The sequence below is a fragment of the Epargyreus clarus genome, unplaced genomic scaffold (assembly GCF_041222505.1).
Source record: "Epargyreus clarus isolate Ecla_fem2 unplaced genomic scaffold, WU_Ecla_fem_2.2 ptg000005l, whole genome shotgun sequence".
NCBI classification, from domain to species: domain Eukaryota; kingdom Metazoa; phylum Arthropoda; class Insecta; order Lepidoptera; family Hesperiidae; genus Epargyreus; species Epargyreus clarus.
Window position 1 is genome coordinate 13,989,166 of NW_027332213.1, and position 26,007 is coordinate 14,015,172.

General features: G+C 38.2%; 1 protein-coding gene across 3 annotated transcripts in view; it reads right to left on the reverse strand.

Moving 5' to 3' along the window:
* Positions 1-1,616: 1,616 nt before the first annotated feature.
* The window catches only part of LOC140742361 (diacylglycerol kinase theta), a 48,815-nt gene continuing 24,424 nt past the window's right edge, over positions 1,617-26,007 (reverse strand). For 2 of the 3 annotated variants that reach the window (XM_073073275.1, XM_073073276.1), the window contains exons 2-18: positions 19,698-19,777; positions 17,803-17,905; positions 15,394-15,605; positions 14,905-15,073; positions 12,200-12,343; positions 11,366-11,618; positions 10,654-10,853; positions 9,973-10,185; positions 9,429-9,563; positions 8,862-9,036; positions 8,278-8,426; positions 7,554-7,730; positions 7,090-7,216; positions 6,471-6,626; positions 5,692-5,848; positions 5,165-5,272; positions 1,617-1,945 (exon numbers count right to left, since the gene is read on the reverse strand). In XM_073073275.1, coding sequence (XP_072929376.1) covers positions 1,835-1,945; positions 5,165-5,272; positions 5,692-5,848; positions 6,471-6,626; positions 7,090-7,216; positions 7,554-7,730; positions 8,278-8,426; positions 8,862-9,036; positions 9,429-9,563; positions 9,973-10,185; positions 10,654-10,853; positions 11,366-11,618; positions 12,200-12,343; positions 14,905-15,073; positions 15,394-15,605; positions 17,803-17,905; positions 19,698-19,777 — 2,669 coding nt within the window. In that variant the 3' untranslated portion in view covers positions 1,617-1,834. Of the gene's footprint in view, positions 2,035-5,164; positions 5,273-5,691; positions 5,849-6,470; positions 6,627-7,089; positions 7,217-7,553; positions 7,731-8,277; positions 8,427-8,861; positions 9,037-9,428; positions 9,564-9,972; positions 10,186-10,653; positions 10,854-11,365; positions 11,619-12,199; positions 12,344-14,904; positions 15,074-15,393; positions 15,606-17,802; positions 17,906-19,697; positions 19,778-26,007 lie in introns of all 3 variants that reach the window. The other variant, XM_073073277.1, reaches the window with a different exon arrangement.

Here is a 26,007-nt window from a genome sequence, read left to right on the forward strand (position 1 = left end):
CCACAGTACGATGGCACAGAAGTCTGAGGTGATAGTGATCGATTTCTAAAGATTTTTTTCGTAGCCAACTAATTGTGGCTTATTCTATTGTTTCCAATTTTTATCAGATTTAGTAAGGCATTTGTGATTGACTTCATGTTTGTTTTATTTTATTTTTTCATTTGTTAATTGCTTTGGAGTCGGATTATTGTTGTTATATAGCATCATCCATCGCAACTCCCATATAACAATATGTTAAATATTGATAAATAAAATCTTTAAAATGTTGCACTTGTATGTTGTTTGGACAAGCTGGCAACATTACGATGGCTAGTGGCGTGCCTTCCAAATGCACAGAAAAGTTTTTCGGTCACAGTATTTATAATTAACGCACAAACTTCGATCACTACATACGTAGATCCACTCAATCTGTTAACGCATAGATGCGTTTGGGGCACGAGGACTGATATCAAAGTACCAGGGCAACATAATGTTATAGGAGATTTGATAAAAAATGACTCCGATATATACAAGAATCCTCTCAAATGTCAGTTGTATAAAGAAACGCACAGGCGCGTTTGGGGCACGAGGACTGGTATCAAAGTACCAGGTCAACATAATGTTATAGAAGATGTGATAAATACAATAGACTCACAATTAGTCGCAACTTCGCAAGTCTCGACTCGCAATCAGAATAAAGTCACAAATGCGTTATCGGCACTTATGCAATTGTCCTTTGCCCGCCCTTCGCCAGTGAACGCGTACGGTGTGGTGTTGATTATTAACGCAAACACGCGTTTTGGGGCAATGAGACAGTATCAATGTACTAGGGTAACATAATTTCATAGAAGGTTTATACCGTCTGAGCCAAAGTCGCGTTGTTTAGTAATATTCTGTGTTTATAGGCACAAGTAGCTAAGTTGAATTGAAATACTCATATCAATGTACCAGGGCAACATAAATTAATAGATATTCTAAGTACTGCCTCAGATATAAGCTCTCTTGTACTTGCAATAAACTCATAAACGTATTATCGGCACGTGATCGGCACTCTGCATTGTACTCCCATGCCAGTGTATAAAAGCATACGGTGTGCTGTTGTGATTTGTGATGTGATTAAACGCAAAATACTCGTTTTAGGGCAATGAGACTGGCAGCAATGTACTAGGGTAACATAATCTCATAGAAGATCTATACTGTGTCAGCTACATGTTGTTGTTATCAGGCACAAGTAAGTTGTAATCGGTCTTAGGGCATAGGGGTTTGAGATACGCAAATACATTTTGCGGTGTGACAGGTACTAGGCAAATATAACTTCACAGTAGGCATCACAATACCGCCTTAGTCACTAACATTTTTTCGGTAAGTAATAAACGCACAGATGCGTTTGGGGCACTGGTCACGTTATGACAAGCATCAATGTACTAGGACTTCATAACATCGATAGTATATCATTTAAGTCCGAAGTACTACTTTGAACTTTAAAACGATCCATAGTAAGAAATATAGGCTTTGCATAGAGTCTAGATTTTAGAAATCGTCTCGTTGGACATGTCGATGTATGATTGTTGGATTACTGGCTTGTGGTAATGAATAATGATATATGAATTTATATTTAGAGGATACCAAAAACAAAATGCAGTCGTAAATGTTTATTTAAGTTTTATTACATTGTTTTAAATAGTTATAATATTTCTAGAAATAAAACAGATATCTAATCTATAAACTTTATTTTTGTAGTATGTTTCAATAATTATTCTGCTTATTTACACTCGAAAATCTGCGCGTGCGCGAGCGCCTCGGGCGCCACCTTGAGCCCCAGGCGGCGCTAGATGAGGCGCTCGCTGAGCCAGATTCAGGAGTCGTCGGGCGGCGGCGGCGGCGGCGGCGGCGCGGGGGCGGGCGGCTGCAGCGCCGGCTCCGTGCTGCGCCGCCGCACCTTGCCGCGCTTCTTCAGCATGGTGGCCTGCGGGCAGCACGCGCTCAGCCGGCCGGTCACGGGCCCGCCGCGGGGCCCGCGCCCGACCCGCGCTTGGTTTTCTTCAGCATCGTCGCCTGCCGGTCACACACACCTCAGCCGCGCCCGCGACCCGCCGCGCGCCGAACCGCGGGACCGACCGAGCCCGCCCTACCCCCCTACCCCTTACACGCGTTGCCCTGGCCAATTATTATTTCTGTCTCCCAGGCAATTTTAATGTTCTTATATAATTTAATTATTTAAATTGTCTGATTCTTAAAGTAATTGTAAGTGTAGTTTTGACCTCGGAAAGCAAGTCAAGAAAAAAAATCATTATATTGTATACACGAAAATGGCCAAGGAAACGTGTTTATTTATATTTAATCTGTTTTTAGAGACGTGTCCCACGCTTCGGCTCTTTCGACACGGATTTTTGACATTCGATTTACATAGATCGTTAGGCACAACGTATGCAACCAATCAGCATCGGAGTGGGCTCTGGCCGCGTTCCACTGCGAACTGGACCGGCGTGTACACACAGGCACACAGCACACTGAAAGCGGTCTGAGCGGCGCCGGAGGCGGTGACCGGCATGGCGCGGCGTGCCCACACGAACACCACGACACAACGCATAGCTAACTTTAATGGCAACGATATATTACGAAACAGTAACAAATCTATGAACAATGATATAAGTAAAAACAATATCCCGATAAAGCCGTTTTATAATTTTTTTAACCCTCTCTTCATATTGAACAAGGAGTAAAACTTACAAGTCTATTTGGAAATTTGTAAAGTCTATACTAAGTTAGTTGAACAGTAAATTATTTAGTTTTTTGTATGAGGTACATTGCATAACTGTTATGCTACTGTTTCATAAAATGCTTTAGCGCTTTATTGAAATTCATCATTTATTGATAAAGTCCTATATCTATATTATTTAAATATCTACTTCTGCTTTGACCTGCATATAAGCAAGCAAGTCTATAATTTTGCATATGAAACGTGTCTATACAGCTTGTAGCATTATGAAATATATTCATCGGCTATTTTACTTCATTCGATATTCTTCATTTATTATATTTGTGCGTTATTGTCGTGTCGTGTGGATACACCCAAGTCCCGTAAAGTTACACACTTATTGTTAGATACCTATGTTTGCAAAGTGATGGATCTAAGGGTCGTGTGAGCGCGGTGCGGGGACGCGGTCATTCGGGCCCCAAGCGACATAGTGTTAAAATAAAATGAATTTGAAGTAGGTTCTCAAGTTATTATTCAACCATTTGAACAGTACTTTAAACGGAACGAAAGCGAGCTAAATTCATATAAATGGGATAAAACATGATCATAAGGATGAATCATAGCCGATTTAAACCAAAATGTTCATGCGTATATGCTTCCATATTTATTAAATGAAATGTGGCCATCACATTTTTAATGCATTTAAACTCTTTTCAAAAGCTCACCAGCAAAAGCGTTAAGGTCTCTTATCCTAACATTATGCAATAGTTAAAATTGACCGACAACATTGAGAAGCGTTAAGGGCAACACAAGTAGCCCTCGGACCAGCGCTAGACAGTGGGCGTGGGCGTGGGCAGTGAAACGCGGAGTTGCATGGAGTGCGGCCGGAGCAAAACTCGGGGTGGAACGGACACAGTAGAAGAACGCTCAACGAAATGCTCAATTTAAAATAAAATCTTAAATTATTACTTATCTTCATTTAATTTAAGTATACAAGAGAAAAATAAAATGGTGTATTGAGGTTGAGAATATAAAAACCTAAGAAGGAAGTTAACCAGTCTTTTGTTCTACTACATTGACTAAATACTTTGTTGCGTTCGCACAAAGTTCCAATGCAGATTCGTAACAATATAGACTTTTATGCAGTCTTTGCATATAAAATCGATTCTAATTATGAAATTGTAACATTTTCGTTGAGCGTTAATTACTCTAATGCGTTATCTTACTTTGTAAAACAGTAACAGGGGCGGTTACTGTTATACTGTATAACACAGAAAGCAAACAATACAATGTAAGTTAATAAACATGTTAATAAAAATGTTATTAGAAAAGTATTCCTGTAAACGTTAGATCTTTATTTTATTCTGTTTATTTTCCATTTACTAATTTTGTATTTTAATTCAATGTAATTAAGAGGAATAAAGTAAAATATCTAATGCTACGGAATTCTAAACTATTTCCTTGCAAATGTTTTTTTTAATTAAAAATAGTTAGGTACCTACATACACTTCACACAAAACCGCCAATAAATATGTAAAATCGATAGTTATTTTAATTGTAGGTCCATGTTGCTGGGTAAAAAATTAACAAGAAATCTAATTTCTTTTGATGTGTTGTTTGAGTAGTGAGATGTGAGGTCATAATTGTTGTTTATAAGTATCCTTGGATGGCAGCAACCATATAACATCAGGTATTCATTTACTGATATTGTAGCGGGTTTACTGAATATTTAGATGTAAGCTGACACAATTATATCGAACACACGTGCACATAAATAGTGAAGCTTTGAAGCAATAAAATCATTGAATCCGAGAGTTGGTGTAAAATTCTGGAAAAGTTAAAGATATCAGTATTGTGTGTGAACATTCGTTTTACAATATATTTGTAAAAGGCTTATGGTGATTCAGTTTTAGTCTGAATGAATATTTGAAATATATTGCTATTAAAAACGAATATACCTACTATAGCTATATATATAATATTCATCGGCAATAACGCTACTATTTGACATTCGATATTTATTTTTTACCTGAGGAAGGTAATGTTTTCGAGCGTATGAAAGTATTTGTCATTCTTTGTCACGCTCTACAACCCAAACGGCTTGACCGATTTTAACAGATGACGTGTCATTGGGTTTGTCTAAATTGTGGGCGTAACATAGGCTACATTTTAAAGTTATCGGATTTTGATTTTTATAATAATTTCTAGTTTTACTTGGAAAGCCTAATTACTAATAATTACCTGAGCATAATAAGTAAGTAATGAACTAAATGAGTAGCTGCCGCTTCATTAAACGAACGACTAACATATTTAGCTATGAATTAAATAATTGGTCTCATGTAAGTGACTGTAAGTCTTTATGAGAAAAATAGATTCTTTAAACCCAAGCCATGATTAACAATCATAAGAGGTTGTGTGTGGATGTACATGTGTATATGTGTACATGTGGTGCATGTGTGTGTGTGTAAGCAGTGGTGAGGGTGGTACCTTGAGCGCGGACTTGAGCACGACCACCTCGCTGGGCGCCGCCACCCACGGCTCGCCGTCCACCTGCACGGGGATCTCGCTCTTCAGGTTGATCTTGATGTGACCCCCCTGCAAACACACAATGTTCTCTAACTACTTAAATATTATTCTGATGCTATAAATGATTAATAACACAGTTTACTTTACATTATAGGTATGATTTAAACGTGACTTTAGTTTCGAGGAGCATGCAATCCACTTGATGCTAAGTGATCTGTAATCAACCCCAGATAGGATAGGACTTCTACCTTAAGTTGGTCATACAAGTGTCACTACCTCTAAGGAATATGTTGAAACACCTTTGATACAACCTTACAAAACCCTTCAAATCAAAACATTTCATGCGTCTACAAGATCCCCTGTAGATATTTGTAAAAGCTTTTTAAATGAACTTTTCAAACTGGGGGCTTCATTCAACATCTCCGCCCCGGGCCTCCGATGAGCTTAGTCCGCTACTGCTGCTGATCTGTCGTCACCAAGTAAGTCACCTGTGCTATCCGCATGGCGCTGCGCAGGCCGGACTGGATCTGGCCGAGGTGCACGACGCCGGTGACGCCCACCACCTCCAGCATGCCGTCCCAGTGGTTGGGCTTGCTGAACTGGTCGTCCTTCTCCGGACCCCACGGGTTGGCGCCGGAGCCCCAGCTGATGGCACACGTGGGAAAACATTGCTAAGAATTTAAATATCTTTTGATATTCGTATTACTTTGTGATTTTATATTTTTTATGAAAATGTAAATGTTGTTTGAAAGTTATGTTATTTTAGTGACTTTATATTTTTATGAAATAGCAAACGAGTGAGCGGTCCAGCTGATTGTTAAATGTCACTGCTCCTAATGTAATGTAATTAATCCCAAATAGAATGTAATCCTACTTATTTTTCGTACCATACTTAACAAAGATGCACTTGACATTGCTCTTATAAGGCAGAAGGCCGTTATACGCCGCTGGATTTGAATCAGGAAGCATTTTTATTAGGTTTTGCTTCAGCAAAGGTCTAATGTCAAGTAGAATGATAAGGTCAAATACATAATATGAAAATGCAAAGGTTGATAAAGTTTTCTTTAATAAAGACCAATCTTCAGAAGATTTCATAGAATTTTTCATCCATCTACTTTTGTTATAAGGCAAAAAAGGATAATATATTTGTGGCACTAAAATTAAAATACAATAGATAGGCAACCCATCCTGCTGCCTAAAGCTTAAACATTCATTACCTGAGGATGTTGAAGCAACCCTAATTGCTAAATGCTGAAACCAGGATTACCTGAGGATGTTGAGGATGATGATGCCCTCGACGGCCGGCAGCTCGACGGGCTTGCCGTCCACCTCCAGCTTGACGGCCTTGTGCAGGTCCTTGCACATCTTGCGCCCCACCATCTTGCGCAGCCCCATCTTCACGTACACACCCTTGTTTCTAAGTCTACACATAAATAGTAGAGTCAAAAAAGAATTTTATAAGAGTACTTAGAAATGGTAGAAGAAAATTCGTAAAAAGTCTATGGTCAGAAGAATTTCTGGGAACACTTAGAAATTGTAGATGTTTTGAAAATGTTAAAATGTTAAACTGTTTTCTTGTTATTACTTTAATGTTGTAATTTACTCTTTCATTGTCCCTAATTTACATTTAAATGAACAGATGAGATTTAATTTCGATAACCAATACACTGGATCATAGGCCAGTACAGATGCCTAAACAATTTGGAAACAACAACAATAACATATGAACTGCCCAAATCTGACATCCCCTAAATCAAAAGCTTTATCGTCATTCCATTGTTAATTATATTTATACTCTGTATTACATATATTTCAACTTAGGTTACAAATAGGTGAATTTGAAATATATAATGTACTTATTTATTACAAAATGTGTGTTTACGAACCTGCTATTAAATTTATTAGGATTCTCTTCACGAGCGTTATGGAAGTCGAGGCAAAGATCGGCATCTATTCCTATACCGAAGTAATTATTCATGACTAGAATTTGTGAGTTATCTTCACTCTGCGAGCCTGGGAACCGACAATTTGAACAAAAACGTTTAAGCAGTTATTGAAAACATACTTTCAAATAGACATAAATTTCGAAGAACTTTAAAACATAGTAATATTAAGTTAAAGTATTAAACTTGTGAAGTGCAAGCGACTCTACAATTTTAATGAAATATGAAAATGAAAAAGTCGTACTGTATTTTTTATTAAAAATAACATTTTAATATAATCATGGTATTTAGACAGATGGGTAAATTGGTGTAACTCTACAATTCCAAAAAATGTATTTTTGTTACAAGAACTTAAATAAACCTCACTAGTGCAATTTTTTAACAATGTAGGTAGTGTATTTGTATACCTGGCAGCTGTTTGGAGACCTCCTTGGGCTCGTCCTGCTTGTCCTCGGGGTGGAACACCACGGTCCAGCGGTCGAGGCGGATCTCCTCCGCGTCGATGACGTCACGCAGCAGCGACAGCGGGTCCTCGTAGCCCGTGTACCCGGAGCCCCAGCGGAGCACCCGCGCTAAGTCATTGCCTAAGAAAGAAGCCATACTTTCAACTTTCTTATCTATGAAAGTGTGGAAAGTTTATATGTCGATCTGCCAATGTCGTGGATGTAGCTATATTAGGAAGTGAGGTCTTAAAGCAGTGGCATAGTCTGAGTTGACGAATCAACAAGGTGCGCTGAAAGTTAGCGATATGTCCGGAATAAAACCGTTCTGGAATAAAATGTCTCTGACGTTTGTCCGGACACTTTTCGGAGCAATGGGGCTTACCCTTTGAGGATGTGGAACATTGAAGTTCGTGGTTTAATGCGCCATAGCTTCTACAGAATCAGATTAAACTTCCAATTAGAACATTGTATTCATGGTTAGACTTTCTGGTTTTGTATTTTGTAGTCTAGCATTCAATTCAACTACTTAATATTGTAATCTATTTGAGGTTTGAGAAAGAAAGAGATTATCTATATCTCTTGCCGCATTTTCATCAACTTAATCCTTAAGTTTGGTGACCAAAATTGGATCACTTGAAGAGTAAGATACAAAAGCCAGATTAGAAGTATTCACAAAAGTTGTACACACCAGTGCCAAGCGGCACGATGGCGCAGGGCGGGTTGGAGCACTGGGAGTCCTGGCCCACGTTGTCGAGGCACTGAAGCACCCAGCCGATGGTGCCGTCGCCGCCGCACACCAGGATCTTGTAGTTCGGGATGTGGCGGAACACGTACAACCTGACACAATAGGTATAGGTGCTACTGGTTGTTCGAAGGTTTAGGGTTTTCTATATAAAAAGTTATGGCGAAATGTTGGGTCTCAGTTGTATACTCTTCACCGTCATAGTATATGAAAAGGAATCGAGTATGTATTTTATTTACAGTTAATACCTAAAAATATAAAGAAATTACCCAAAATGATTCAAGAAATACGGTTTTCCTTTTCTGCAACTTACCTAAGAAAGTAGTAAGTATGGATAATAGATGAAATGAGATATCTAGAAATGAGCTCGAATATTATCAACATGCCCTGAAAGATATGATGAACACTTATTTATTTTTTCAAAATTGTATTTAATTATTGTAATTTATTGTAATAGTTCATAGTTTCAGTATTGCAACTTGCTGCAGGGAAACTTTAGGCTGAGTAGAAAACATCCAAGGAAGACTTACCCGGGCAAAGGACCGCCGTTCTCCAAGTCGAAGACCTGGTAGGGGTTGAGGAGTTTGCGGAAGGAGGAGATGAGCTGGAAGCCCTGGCAGCCGCCCGACTTGACATTGACGAACACCAGCAGCGGCTTCACGCCCGCCGGGACCATCGAGGGTTCGATGCTGGGCAGCAACATCACTGACAGACAGATTGGGCCACTTGTTAGTGCAAGTTATGACCTTTGTCGAGAAATCGCGAGCTGTTTTATCCATGCAATATATTCATGGTACCTTTTACCCTGAAAATACCTAATGTTCCTCTTACTAGGGGTTAATAGCTGATTTTTTCATTGATTGGAAGACGAAAAAAAATATCTTCAATTTGAAGTGTTAATAATTGTTGCATATTTCTCTGTGATGAGACTTGAAAAAAATGGGGATTTTACCACCTGTATTGCTACACTATTACACTTTTGGTCCATTTTTGAACAGCTTTCATCCATCTGTTACGTTACATTTGTGAGCCGTTACATTTATGGTGTATTTTTAAACAATCTTCATCCATCTTTTGATGTTCGTTAGTTAACTTACCTAATAAATGCTTATCTTCATATTTGGCCTCTCTGAGCGCGTACAGCGCCTGCACCGCCTTGTTGGCGTCCTCGTACGTGATGACCATCGAGCCGTACTCGTAGTAGATCGGCCCGATCGATGTGAACTTGTTCTCTGTTTACCGAACAATATGTTACTTTTATCGTGTATTCTATGTTTCAAAGACGGTATGATTGTATTGTTGTTGTATTTGTAAGTTGTTGTATTTATTAAAGGTCATTTTGAGAACTAAAAGTAGGTATTTAAAACAGTTGATTTAGAAGAAAACCATAGAACTTGTAGTTGAAAATGTTTTTGTACCAATTTAAAATACTAATGTTTTCGATTTCTTAAACTACCGTAATTCGCTGCAAAAATATCCTATATGCGCAAGACTACGGATGAGGGTATTTTAATGATTGGATATTTTAAGAAAAAGTCAGATAAGAATAGGTTGTGTATATCCGCGAGTAATGTGTTCACTATTTTAATGATCAGATATTTGTAAATATCAGATATATGTATAGTGTGTGTGTTTACTAACCGGTCCCGAGGAACTCGACGAGGATGTTCTCGTAGTTGCGCTCGGAGAGGCCGGGCGGCAGCGAGGCGACGAACAGCGCGAGCGTGGGCCCGTGCGGGTCGCGGCGCGGCTGCAGGTAGAAGCGCGCCAGCTCCATGCGCCGCACGGACTCGCGCGCCAGCCGCACCACGATGCGCCACGGACGCTCCTCCTCCTCCAGCACGCGCTCGGACACTACGTACAAATTGCTATTTGTACTTCAATTCTCCAATTGGAAAGAGATTATGGTAGTATTGATGCCCTGAGTGTCGTAAGAGGCGAAAAAAAGGGGGTGTCCAGAAATGAAGGACGACGTTATTTATGGCATAACGTCCTAAACACCCGTAGATGTGGTAAAGCGTGAGCGTAAACACTCGGCTTGGCAAAGCAATCGATAGGGACACCGTGTTCGGAGGACGCCGCTAGGGTTCCATTGGAGATCTCAGGGTTCCCCATGTAGAGCCGAGGAGGGTCATCGAAAGTTGGGATTTAGTGGGAAAAATACTATATAATCCGAAGTCGCTCCGATGGTATCGGATAACTTTTGAAGGTGTCCCCCTCAAGTTGGATTTCTGAATGTGTCGCTCGTTTCTGTCACATAACTATTTCTCTGTGTTTCCACAACATCGCATGGTCGGTACGTCAGGTATAGGTGTAACTTACCACCGCGGTCAAGCAGGATCTCCGAGCAGCGGTAGTCGTTGGCGGCGTGCGTGGGGTCGAGGCCGAAGCGCTCGAGCGCGGCCGCCATGAGGTCGGGCACGCACTGCTGGCCCGAGCACGGCACCGTCACGAACGCGTCGCCCGCGCCCGCCACGCGGCCCGGGTACACGCGCACCTCGCCGCCGCCCGTCTCTGCCTCTCTGTTACCATAAGAGTAGGTATGTAGGTACTAGTGTACCCTTGACTATATTACCAACACACACTTTATGCTCGATGATTCACAGATAATATTTTGTAATTTTGACGTAAACGTATTCTTGTCTTCGAAGAGCTTGATAAAATGGAAGCAGCGGTTGACATAAATTCAGTCTTCCATCTTCAATATGAATACTAGGAAAATATGTTTAATTCTTCGAAGAGTGGGCACCTTCCACTTGACTTGGAATAAATACTTAGAAATGAAGATAGTTTAACGGTGAAGCATCTTCGCGGGAAAGCTTCTAGTACCTGATATCTTTGTATAATGTATTCTGGAAGGTGTGTGAATCAACTATCCTCACTTTACCTTTTGAGGAAGCGTTACCCTGAGACTACGTTGGAATACACATCAAAACACTTACAAAAGAAATTGCTACAGCAATTGCCGTTATACAAAAACTATATAGCGTTTTGCTTACTGCACACCCGGTAAAGTATTAAGAGTAGCACTTACTTGAACCGCAAGAACAGCGCGGGCCGCTTGTTAGGCAGGCGCGTGACCCGCCCCAACGGCGAGGGGTCCCGGAGCGGCGGCTCGTCGTCAGCCAACGCGTCGGTCAGCTCGAACTGGTCGGGGTCGCGCGCCACGTGGAACGCCCGCAGCGCCGCCGCGACCAGCTCGCGCTCGCCCCACGTGCGGCGCACCACCACTGGCCGGTACAGCCGCCGGGACCACGCCGCCTCGCCGTCGTACACTTTTACTACCTCTGTGACAAATGTTGTGAGAATGAAATAACAAACGAGCAGTCACCACATGGAAAATGGTCACTGCCATGGACATCAGCAAACAACTCCATATAGAACAGGCAATCTATCTTAAGCTGATCATAGATGCGTTGCTACTCCTAGATAGATAGTCGCCTAGTATGTAAGTGAGCTGGCACGTCACACTCTACCAACATAGAACTGTTTCACGGTAGAAATAAGTGTAACGGTGGTAGCAAGGTGGTGTTCGTCCGAATCTAACTAAAGTCCGAACCGAAGATTCTATCACCACATTGCTTATATTACTTTACGAGATACTGTATTTCACTAAATACTCGTATCTACAGCGTGTGTAGGTTCCTTATCTGCTTGATTTTTTCTATAAGTGGTTTGCACGCAAAATTTTTGCCATCAGTGTTACATAATGTTGGCAAATTAAAGGTAATTTTAATTTAAAAAAATATTAATAAACTAGGTGCTATCTTAAATAACAGATCCTATTGCTTCGCTGCCCATCGATTGTAATATAAAACATTAACAAATTCGCTGAACATTTCCGTACAACTAAACCCCAGCTACATACCTTCATCCCTATCATCCGGCGTCCTGTCCCGATGTTGCTTGTGGTCGGGCCGGTGGTCCTGGTCCGCGGGCGCGCCGGTGGAGCCGCCGCCGGAGCCCGAGCGGCCCTCGCAGCCCGAGCTGAACTCCTCGCTCACGCTGCGAGCTGCAACACCCACACCGCTCACATGCGCCCCCCCGACCCCCACAACGGGCCCACTTATCGATCTTACGAGTTACGAGTGACATACAACTTGCAGACTATTTTGGTCGATGGACGTTATATGCGTCACGTCAAATAGAATGACGGTTTGTAATTTGTATAAAAATGTATTTAGGTATGATTTAGAATTAGCTAGTTTTCTCCTGCTAATTGCTAAACTTCGAAACTATTCGTTGTCTCTTTGTCATAAAATATTTGATTATTATTTTGCCACATATTTAAGTATAAGTCGAAATTGAAACATCTTCTTTAAGTGGAAAATTATCGGCATACTTGAGTTTGTCATTTTGTTGTTATAAAAAATATTGAAATAAGCCACACGGGCTTTACCTATAACAGTATTATTGCAAAATATATCCCATTCACAATGTATAAAGACCTATGCATGCACCCTTGCATATTCGCACGCGAAAACGTGCCAAGGGAGCTTAACGCGATAATTCCATGCATTATGCATGATTACGTCACGCTTTTCACAATACTCGTTAATTTGCAACCCCTAGAGCAGTACTCGGGTTAATTTAGCCGATGAAATAAAATTGAAACGTTTTAAAATTACCTGGAGAATTGCTCGTTAAATATAGTTTTTGAATTGCCTGAAATTTGTGTCAGTTGGTTTGATACAGTCAATACGTAGGGGACAAGTAATAAATTTGGGTGTTTAATACGGTTATTTAGTTTTAGTTATGACAAAAAAAATTATGGCCCTTTTAGTCCCACTGCTGGAACGGGTTTCTATCCTCAAAAGGGAAAGTTCGCATTTTATTTTAACATGCTTAATTTGAAAATAAATAAACACAATTTGTTAAATTAACTTCGTTACAAAACAACGCGGTCTTTTTGTTGCAAAACCCAGAAATATCAGAAATACAGCGGTATTTCTCATACTTCTTTATTAAATCGATAAGATTAAAATTATATACACTCTGCATTATCTAATATACACAAACACTTTAAAACATTCAAATCACTTAAAATCAAAATAAAACAACACACAATATGTCAAACATATATTATTATTATATCACACTTTTAACACGAACTATAGCGTTTTTGAAACCAATCCTTTGTCTCGGTATAGGGGTTGATTTACGTACAATATCTTTACACACTGACATACAATTAAAGCAAATTAATTTACTGGAAACTAAAAATACATAGAATGCTGGTGTATAATGTATAACAGTATTTTTTGCACAGTATTTTCGTTTTTCCGACGTCAGTGCGTAAAGACGTCATCTATTGGCGACTGCATAGCAACAAATGGGTAAGTATGTTAATGGTTATATTATTAATTGTGGAGATGTGTGTGTTACCTTATTACTGTTGGAATACTGCATCATGAGTATCCTTCAGCTGCGCGCCTCTCCAGAGTATAATATATAAATTCAGAAAGAAAATGAACGACTGAGAAATTTAAAGACGTGAAATTAAGTTCGAAGATCGTGTAGAACGATTATGAAGCGTAAATGAAAAATGTAATATGTATCCTTGTACAGAAAAGGTACTGGAATAAATATTGTTTAGTTCATAAATAATTACGCTGACATGAAATTTTATTGTATTAAAGTAATTTATTAATAACCTCCAATTTAGTGCAATTTATTGCACAAGTGTCATTTATACTTAAATTGTCATATGATTGTAATCTTTTAATGTTGTTGTGTTGCATAATGCTGTTCTCTTAGTATGAAAATACGTGAAATACTATAGTTTTGATTTTTAAATAATCAATAGTGTAGTGAGTGTTCGTGTGTAGTGGAGTAGAGAAGTGGGTGAGTAAAAGGTAAGCAGAAGCATCAAATCTACTAGAGCATATATAGATAGTAAAAGATAGATGGCGTTTATTTATTTAGTATTGATTAAATAGCTCACGGCTAATTTAAGCGTCCTTATCCATTTTCTGAATAAAATGGAACTTAAAATTCAGGATTTTTCTTGTTACGTAATTTATTTTCAGTGTCTGCCATTTTATTAAGTTTAAAACAATATAGTGTTTTTTAAAAGGAGAGTAATTGTTTTTTTTTCTGTTTAATTGTAAACTAGCCTATTTCGGAAAATGGATGGACGGCTTATATTGTTTATGATTTTTAGATTTTTAGTTATACTTGATTTCATTAGAAAGCTTCTTTATGAACTTTGCCGAATGACCTTCAACCATGTTTAATGTAGTACTTATTTATCTTTAATTGGATTTTATTAAAAGTGTGCTTAAAATTATATATTTAAGTTTATTTTGTTAGTGGCGGGTACTTCGGCAAAGCGTGTCATGCTAGCGTGGGTACCTCTGGAGTAGGGGGGCGAGGCGCCGGCGTGGGGGCTGCAGGCGGCCGGCAGCAGGCGCCGCGCCAGCGTCGCCAGCCGCGCCGCCGCGCGCCCGCCGCGGCGCTCGCGCGCTGCCCAAACACACCGCTCACACCGCCGCCCGCCGCCGCGCACATGTGCCCGCGACAGGCACATGTGCGGGGCTCGAGCGGTGCGGACGCTGCGAAACAGACACTTACGGCAGCCGAAGTCCCGCTGCGACGGCGGCGGCCGGACGTGCACGCCGATGATCGCCTCCATGGGCACCTCCGTGCGCGGTATCGACACCGCGGACGGCGGCAGGAAGATCGGCTGCAGCATCCCGAAGTTGCATTCTTCCGGTATTAGGGCACGGCAACCGGCGTGACACTAAACAGGTGAATGTAATATTCATTTAATAAACTATTACAATCAACATTCTTTTTGCAAGACAAAAAAAAACAAACGTCAAATGCTCGTTGTTTTTGCTATATAGCCGATGCCACAGGCACTTGTTGAACTAAAAATCCGTATATAGTGCATCAGTCGTGCTTTTCCCGGGTTAATGTACCTAAATTAATTATTAAACCTGATTATTTAAATTAAAAGAGAAAATATATAAATGACAAAGTCAATGCTAAGGCAAAGTCAATGTTACTCAATCTTAAAGGTAACGTTTTATACGGTTGTGCTTTAACCACGTCACTGACCGTATTGCCGCACCACTCGCAGCGGTACCCCGTGAGGCACTCCGCGGACCAGCAGGCGCGGCGGCACACCGAGCACTTGGAGTTGGCGGGCAGGTTGCCCTCGCGCCAGTGGTGCACGTGCCGCGGCTCGCTGCCCGCGCAGTACGTCGCGTTCTCCTTGCAGTCCGCCGCTGCGAAGTCCACGCATTCTCCGTGGACGTAGTATTCACAAACTAGAATGAAAAGTACAATTACACGTTTTGTTGTTTATTAGAATAGAATGATAATGTTACGGATTAAAGTAGATTATTTTATTATTCTTTAAATTACATTACATAAAGTTTAGAGCGAGCGACTGAACCTAGCATGTTCATAGATACATTTTGTACAATCAAACATTTTACAATTAAAATATTAAGTATAAAAACTACGTACGGATAGATAAAAAATTAAAACTGTACTGTGATTTTGAAGCATAAAATTGAAAGAAGTAAAACTTTGACAACTGCATTTAATCGCAATACATACTTAATTAGAATTTACCAATTAAGAGGTATGTAATAAGTTTGAATTTTTAAATATTTTTTTCATTACTGGAAAATCTTTTCATCTTAACATCAAAGTCTGTGTTTCTGATGTACCTATATCTTACAATAAAAGTATCCATCGTAGCATCAACCAAACGCGCGACATCTCACACGTAAAGGGCAATTGTTTTATTCAGTCAATTTATTATTGTCAGCTGTTTGGGGTCAAGGACAAGAATATGCATATAGAGCAAGACAATCACCTTCAGCTAACAAATAATAATAACTCTAAATATTTAATAAATTTTAATATTACCTGTAAATATATTTGTCTTCTTAGAATAGTGCACTTCTAGCTTATAATCAAAGCAGTACTACATTCAGTCATCTAAACAAAGTAATTTATGGCTGTTGGATATCATTTTGAGAAGAGGGCATATTGAAACTACTTAAAGATTACTCAAAAATCATTTTCATTTTTTTTACGCACAAGTTAGTTACAAAAAGGCACACTGTTTATATCTACTATAATATAAATAGGTCTAGCGATATAATCAACTACTTAGTTAATTATTTATTACCATATACACGTTTACCGCACGTTCCATGCTTTGTACAAGAACAAAAATAAAGTTGAAATTAAATTTGATTTGAAACTATATCAAAATAATAAATAAATTGTACTATTAGCTAGCTATTGCATATGACAATGTAGTCGTGTATATCTGCTTAACCATACTTCAAACAAAACACAGATTTGTTCGCACATTGATGATTTTATATGGCAGAAACAAGTACGACGGTGGTATTGCAGTGGTCGCCCAAGAGAGTTCTGTCATTTTAATCCTAATGATTAATTCTATGTATAACTTTTCCCATTTTACTACTTAAGTAATATTATTAAAACAAAATATATCTTGAGTTCTTCTCTCAATTTCTTCTCTCTTCGTTTGCTTTGCAATTTCTCTATTTTTTCTTTCATTAGTAATTGAAGTGATACAGTAGCGAGACGGATGATCCACGACCTGGTGGTCAAATTTCCGCCACAGATCAGCAGATCATGGAGTTACCGTCCCGGTACAATAGTTATGGCAATTGACGGTTTCCCTTTCCCAATGATTTTTAACACATAATGAAAGAAAATGACTAGAGGCCGTCTATTAATGTTAAGAAGAGGGTTATTGTAATTTGTAACGATGGGTATTGATCATGATCAGGGGTACCTAGTCAATACGTTGAATGCGGCAATAAGTCCAATCGATCGTGGCAAAGTAAAGAAAAATTCGGCGAACTTTAAATAGACAATTGGCTGAGCTAAAAAAATTAGCGTTAGTATTAAAACTAAAAGTAAAGCTTAACGACGTTTTTTTCACTGACCCAAATTCCTACAGAGCACCGAAATTTTGCAATTGGATCGCACCAAGACTAATTAGTGCATTGACGATCTCTGGTACAAATAAAATTGGGTACCCCGTATGTATATAGGGTACATACATTGTGTTGAAATTGTTATGTCTGCTGTTTGTATGCCTAAATAAATAACAACATAAATGATTGCTACAAGATATTTCGTAGTGTCATATTAATGTCTATTATTATTTATTTTTACTTTTAAAGATCAGACAAAATATATAAAATAAAATAAAGCTTTTCTCGTAAAAGCCCCAAAAAATGTATTATAAATTTCGCACTAACTAAGCGACCCATTCCACTAACGCAAACCGCTTTATTACTAAATTGTATTACTAAATCTGATATGCTCATATATAAATTATAAATAATCAAGTGCTATACACAAAATAAACTTTATAAAACAACATGCCACGACGGTGGCCTTTAGATACTAGGCAAAAATATATATCAAACCACCTTTAAAAGGAAATATAATGAAAGTGATACTTACTCATACAATGTAAAGCCGGCATTTCGTCGAGCCGTTTCCGGCAGACTGTGCAGTGCTTCCGTTTGTGGTATGTTGGCTCTGACCAACAGTGAGCCACTGGGTTCTGAAACAAACGGCAACATTAGTGATGGACACTTTACTGTATATGAGGTAGTGCTACTGGTTGAATCTTAGCGTCTTAATCAGGGGACCTGAGGTTCAAATCTCCTAGATCTATGATTTTTCAAAGGAAACATAATTTGACGAGGAATTCAGACCAGCCCTAAGCACTCTGAATTTTGAATAGAATGATAATTTATCCACGGCAAATAAGTGCCAATTTTGTGGTTTCCAGCAGTATTTTTTCATCAGGCCGTCTTATCTGCACAACCGTAGGTTTTAGATTCCTACCTGATGTGTACGTTGGAATTTCTCAGGAAATTATGTTCACAATTTTCAATGCAGTACACAGTAGTGCTCAACGCTTCTGTTATTAGGCAGAAATTGTGTGGTGGTGGTCCCTCCGGAGTTGAACCACAATGAGTTCTATCACCTTCAACTATTATCACCATAATAATTATGTAACGCATTAGTTTTATTATTATATTATATACTACGCAGGCATCGACCTTTGATAATGGCAGATTTATATGATAGGGTGACCAAAGACGCATACAACAATCCATACGATCATATTAATTATCCTTTGTATTATAGTATAGAGCTACTGTTCCTGTATACAGTATGGATGATTGCGGTGTGGATGTGAGGCCTCTCCATGTATCAAATGAATATAATTAAGATAGAGTGTGAAGTAACCGTAGGAATGTGACTTTATGATTCTTATAGAATAGAGAAATACTGCCGCCCGTGGACATCCGTGAGTAATTTCATATGGATCAGGGATTCTACCTGAAGCCAATCATAGATGTATTGTCACTCTTGAAGACTAAAAAGGTGGCCTCATCTCCACATCTTGAAGAATAAAAAGGTGACGACCCGCGTGGCGGAGCGGTCACCATACCGGTCTGACACGCAGAGGGTCCCGGGTTCGATCCCCGGCCAGACGGATATCTAAATGATGAATTTAGATTTCTGTTTCTGGGTCTGGGTGTTTGTGTATTTGTCTATGTGTGTGTCCATGGCACTCACGATACAGGGAATCCTAGTGTGGGGCTGTGAGTGTAGAAAGCGTTTGTTTGTTTGTTCATATGTAAGTCATCTGTCATTCACATCTTTACACTAAAAACGCACGATCATCTTCACGCTAGAAATTGGCGTAACAGTGTTACCCGTCAAACCATTTTAGTTTCTACTATCTTTACTAACGTAAAGAAAATAAATCATTTAGCTTAGGAATTGAATGAACTCTACTTTGAATTGATTGATCTTCGGCAAAAAGACTCATGAAGTGCTCGAAGACAAATTCAATTAATGATCAGAAGAAAATAGTCGGACGCCACTTGATTAGGTGACCAATTATGTTCATCATTGTCATCATTCGTTTATTAGTATTCTACTAATTAGTATGACCAAGTCTGTTACAAGTTCAAAGATGGATTAGTACCTACAGTCCTCGAACACACAATTTAATGTAGTTCATGCGACTTTGAGAAGATCCTGATTTCAGATAATTTCGTTTAAAGTTATTAGCACGGATAATAGATAAATACGCTTAATAAAATAATATACTGACGGACACAATCACCTTCTTCGTGTGGACAGTGAATAATTTGAACGTTTACATCTAAAATTGCAAAATTATACATTGAAGTTCCCTAAACAACGTAAACTAAACCTTCAAGACGATTTAAGAACAATTTTAGGGAAGCATTCATTTAAAAGGGGCTAATAAGTAAACAGATATATTGTTAAATTTGTAAAAAATAAAAATTAATAAAGAATTGTTTAATTACCTTGATGAGGCTCGGCGCCACCCCGCAGCACGGCGTTACCACCTGCTCCACACATCGCTCGTGCACTATCAGGTTGCACACTGGAAGAAATACAAAAAAATATTTTCATTTCAATCAGTCAATTTTAATTAATACTAAATAGAGTTCCGTTTTACCCTTTGGGTAATACCCTAAAAATAGCAAGCATACAGTCCACATGTGTGGCTGCCACAGATAGAGGCGATAGACATCTGTAACATACTCCAGATAGATTAATTAGTTCTGCCTGAGGTTGGCCATAGGTGCGTTGTTACCCCTGTGGTTTAAATCGGAACGACTTGTATAAGTGCCCCCATTTTTTACACATACTCTGTACAAAAATTCATTCACAAAACGTTTTAAGAACTCTCATTTATACAATGTAATATACTTATTATATAAACTTACTGACTTAAAATAAGCATACTTATTATTAAATTTCTATAACTAAATTGAATTGTTAAAATCTATGAGGAAAATGGAAAAATGGATAGCGGTAAATGGGAAATGATGTTCTTAGCAGCGTCCAAGATGTTCTTCTGCAACAGTTTTCTTTAACAATTTACCTGGTATTCGCCTGAGACGGAAAACGGGAAAGACAATTCAGAAATTCCAGTTGAATCATAAGCAAAAGCTTTTTATGGTGTAGTAGTTGCAAATAAACGTGTTATCTATCTCATAGTACGCGCAACCCGGGCTATGGACAACTGGGCATCAACCCCGGGCAAGCCTAAGGTCCGATACGAGACCTGTTCAGCCTAAGTTGTAACGCCTTATATAAATATCTCTCCTTTACCCTTCCAACCAGAACACATTATCACCGCTTAACACTGCTGTTATAAGGCAGACAAAGGCGTGGCGTCGGTGCTTACGCAGTCGAACTACGACGTGATCTACCATCTTCAAATTCCAGTTAAATGAGCAGTGGCTGCAATTTTGATTGCGATACTAAATATATCATAATAAACAACGAAATGTAAACAAGAAAATGAGTGGGAGGATGTTTACTAGGCGTCGCTTTTGGACAAAATGCCTGACCACTCCTACAAAGTCAAGTTTATACTAATTCGCATTTCTAAGAAGTGTTTCTTGGTATTAGCATACGGATTGAGGAAAATTTTCACCGTGTCAATGAGTCATAACACGAACTACTTGTATTAAGAGATCTATTAATTCATGCGGTATGATAATTTCGTTTTTAATGAAATAGTAATAATACAATCAATAGTGCAAGCAGTGATAGCCTAGTGGTTAAGAAACGCGGCCTCTCGATCGCGGGGTCCGAGGTTCAAATCCCAGGCACGCACCTCTGATTTTCAAATTTATGTGCGTATTAGAAATTAATTATCACTTGCATAAACGGTGAAGGAAAACATCGTGAGGAAACCTGCATACCTGAGAGATAAAAATCTTAAAGGTATGTGAAGTCTACCAATACGCACTTGGCCAGCGCGGTAGACTATGGCCTAATCCTTCTCATTCTGAGAGGAGACCCGTGCCCAACAGTGGGACAATAATGGGTTGATTATGATTATATTATGATAGTAATAATCAATTATATAGAGTAGTAAAATATTATTTATCAAGTCATGTTGAAGTTGCTACTATCCCTCAAAAAATGTCTTTCTTTTCTCTTATGAAAACCGGCGAAAAACGCTCTATATCACACGAAGTTCTTTTCGGTCTTCTAAATTGCTAATTATTTACTAATTTCTGGTATTCTTACTTATTTTAATTGCTGCTTACAGAAATGCATCATAATTTTCCACAATCAAAAAATGAGAGTAATAATAGGTTTAGACCTTTTAGATAAATTAAGTACACTTACATGACAATTAAAAATCAGAGTACCTCTTAATAATAAAAGTAATGAACTCGACGTAAAAATGAGGACGACATAAAATTTATCTTATGTATATACTATCTAAATTCTAACTTTTGATTCTGAAATGTTACTTGACTTTGACGACCGCGTGGCGGAACGGTCACCATACCGGTCTGCCGCGTAAAGGGTCCCGGGTTCGATCCCCGGCCAGACAGATATCTAAATGATGAATTTAGCTTTCTGTTTCTGGGTCTGGGTGTTTGTGTATTTGTCTATGTGTGTGTCCATGGCACCCACGGCACAGGGAATCCTAGTGTGGGGCTGTGAATGTAGAAAGCGTTTATTTCTAAAAAAAATATTTCTACTTTAAGATTTCTTTACGTAACAAAATTGAGTGGTTCAACTTGCTAGTAGAAGCAAAATGTTAGCAATATATTTATGTTAGATTTATTCTAAAAGGCTCATTTGAACAACTAAATTGCATATGAATAATTTACGACACCGCAGTAAATAGAAAATTCTGCATTTTACCAACATCAGGCGCCACTTCATATTTAAAGGAGTAAAAAAAAGAATAAATGGATTGTTTTTGAACGTCTATAAGCTACTACTCTTTCGCAGAGGAGTTTAATTCATGGAAAAGCTGCGAAAGAAAGTTCATGACATGGAAAAGATATTCTTCCATAAAAGTTACATATAATTTATAACATTTTAATAATCCGAAAAATATCTGAAAAAGGATGTAGGTTGTAGAGTCTAAGAAAGTAAAAATTAAATTTACTTATATGAAATTTCGACAAAACCTATGTTTTTTAATATGGAAATTCCAAAGAATGTTGTTTTCGCCTATGCTTACAACGGAACCTCTGTATTATAAACGAGTTCATCATCTAAACCTGGTATCAAACCCGGGATCTACATAACAAATTATATCATGCCTGTACTGACTACTACGATTATACTACATATAAAAAAGGAATAATCCTCAATCATAAATTCTTAAGTTCTAAATTCAAAACGCATTCAAATCGGAGATGAACACGCGGCATTCGTTGGGCATACACAGATATGAACTTGTGCGGGACTGCGGGCGAGCCAGCTCTGTCATCTCGCGATCGATAAGCGCGCGCAGCCATCCTGTACCTAGCGTACTATTCCCGTTGGACGAATTAGATTTACACTGCAACTGGTTCACTCCAGTTACGGAAACATGCTAATCATTTAGCGAAATAACTGAATCTCCAGCCTAACTCGGTTATGCTCGTCGCTCATGCTTTGAGTTCGAGAAATACTTATAATCCGCTTTGTGGTAGACGGGCTGTTTAGTGTTTTGTATTACGCGATAAGTACGGTTATGATTTTAGAGTTAAAATATGTACTTAAAATAATTGACATATTTATTAATAGAAGCGTGTTAAAGCAACATTACTAAAATACCTCGTAGGTATAAAATAGTTGGTGGATTTCACATTTGGTACAGATGTTATGCAACTAGGTACGATTTCTGAATGAAATATTTTATAATTCATTCTTTTTCAAGAATCAGCTATAATAATTGAGTTTGGACCAGCCTACTGTATATAATGTCTTAAAGGATTTTAAAATACTATTCCAAAGGACCTCTTTAAAATAGGTATAAGTCTTAAAATAACATAAACTGTTCGATTAGAAAGTATTTTAAAGAGTTTATTTTAAAAATGTATTTGTCCAAATAAAAATTGCTATTCCGAAATCTTATCTTGAAAACTTTTCGTATTTAAAATTCTTACTAAGGCCTAAGAACTCCTTTCCTAAACTATAACTGAGACGCAGCTACAGGTAAGGTCTATGATGCACCATGAAATGGCCAATGTATCTTAACGCGTACATCAAACCACAATAAAGCAACTCTACATGTTGCAAAAATTGTTGTCATCGTGAGCGAATGTCGAATGTTAAACATCTCTAATATTTTTTCAAATATAATTAATGAGAAGTTATTTAAACTGATACGAATTTTAAGTAAACTCTGCTTATAATAAAAAAAATATTTTCAGCTAGATAGCCCCACACTAAAAATATTGAGCATTTTGTAGATAGCTCTCCGTTATAACTAATTTCTTCTATACATTCACATAACTTGAATATTCAGGTTTGCACCAGGTTCACAGCGTGGGCTTCAACATACCACTGAGTAATAATCTTACTTAACCCCACCTTAGGTAATGATACACTTTATACAACATAAGTCGTCCTCCCACGAGGATTTAAAAAATGTTATAACATTTCCTAACCTTATACAAGACAAGAAAATATAGTAACCGACACTTGTGATATCATATTAATACCAAACGAAGAGATGTAAATTGGGCGCCGGCGGCTATTTTTAGAAAAGTAAAAACTACCGTTACTCCACCGACCTACAACCTTTCGAACGAGACGTGCTAACGATGCCACTGCATAAACATGCCTCTACCTCGTAATAGCTTTCAAATATTCCTTTTTTAGGAAAACGAGAAAGCTAACGTATAAGTTCCTAGATATAAATGTCTACGTCCCTGTAGTTCTGGAACTAGAATAGGGCTACGGTATCCCGTGCCTGTCGTAAGAGGCCGGCATCACCACTACCTTTTTCTGCTTCTTAATAGTAGTTTTAAATGCTAGTGTTAAACGCTGCTTATCTAGGGTAGATCACAGATGTCCATGAGCGGCAGTAGCCATGTACCATCAGCTGAACTACATGCTCACCTGCTAATCTTATGTTATAAAAAAATATTAATTTCAATCACATTATCTGTATAATAGTCCTAATAAATTTTCATGTTTCCCTGATAGTAAGGTCGTTAGTATTGAACAATGCTCTATAACCGTTTCTAACCATCTTAGAGTTACACTTAAAGTAGATCCCAGACGCTTTGATACCTTTGAAGACCAAGTGAAACACCTCAAGAACATACCAAAACACAAGAAGTCTACTTAATCACACCTTTAGAAGACAATAGGGCAATCAATGTTCAACATTGTAGCGGATTTGTATTATTGCATTGTGACAGAAGTATCAACAGCATGCAGTTACTCTGCTCTGAAGTGTGTTACACAGACGATTACTCTTTTAACAGACGATGATGAAAATTTAAATATTATTATTCTTTAGTTTACGTTATTTTTATTATCGCGGATAAGATCAATCATCAACCATGTCCTTTTTTACGTTCGTTTAAGAAAAATATCATCATAATCAATCCAATATTTTTAATAAATGCTCGAATAAACAGACATACAATAGATTTATATATTGATATATATATACGCCGTTAAATCAATCTATGCAAATTGTGCCTACCAAATATTTGTCAGTTTCTAGTATGGAGACTACTTAGTAAGACAGTTATAAGTCAAATTACAAATCGAAGTGGATATAATGTTAGAAAAAAACAAAATAAGAGGCGAGACAAATAAAGAAAACAACAAAAGGCGGTAGTGCAGTTCACAACCCTTCACGTTTTGATTCTCACGAGCGGGAAGCGGCCTACGAGAGCCGTAGAGACGGGGTGGCTCGTAGCGGCTACAGGTAATTAGTTCTACAGACTGTGCCTTTGTGGAATATAGAGTTATATTTGTATTTTTATTTATAAGTAACAGCGATAGTTATGTATCGTTAATTGAAGTTATTATAAATTATAATTACAAAACTGAAGTAAAGTTGACGATTGCTATTTTTAACCGACTTCAAAAAAGGAGGAGGTTTCTCAATTCGACCGTTTATATATTTAATTTATAGTTTCGGAATGAGATATTTTTTGTAAGGTGTTGCAAAATTTGTCGGACTTAACACAAACAATCAAACAATTAAAGTAATACGGGGTAAGTATACCGTAAATTTATTAAAAAATGACTTATAAAATTGTCTTAATTATCTTCACTATTAAATATATTTTGCTTTAAGATTTTCCGTAATTCTTTCAATAATTAACCACATAACTTGTTATTGAGCTTGCACAATTATATAGGTAATGCTCATTTAACTTACATCATATTACTGAATACATTTAAATAAAAATCTTTTTTAAAAACCTTTACCCATTTTCCATTTCCATAAAGTTTATTTCTTTAAGAACATTATAGATGTACGAGTTGTCTTTTGATAACATGCGACAAAGGTGTAAGCCTTAAACCATTTAGCGTATTATATTTTTATTATTAGTAAAACATATTTGTTTTCGAGCGACTAAGCTCCCAAAGGAGCAGTAAGGGCTGTCGTGGGTCGGCGGGTGCTCCAGCCAATTGCAAACGTGACAAGGGCCACCGTCAACGAAAATAGCCCGCCGTTAGTGCAATGACCTGTAAAAATTGAGCCACGCAGGGGTAGCATGGGGCCTTTTTAAATCTATTTCGTCGTGAAACCTATTTGTGACTAAACAGCAGTGTTTAGCTGCTGTGTGCTGGTTTTAAGGGTGTGGTAGGTAAGACATAGTCTTCAGAGGCGTT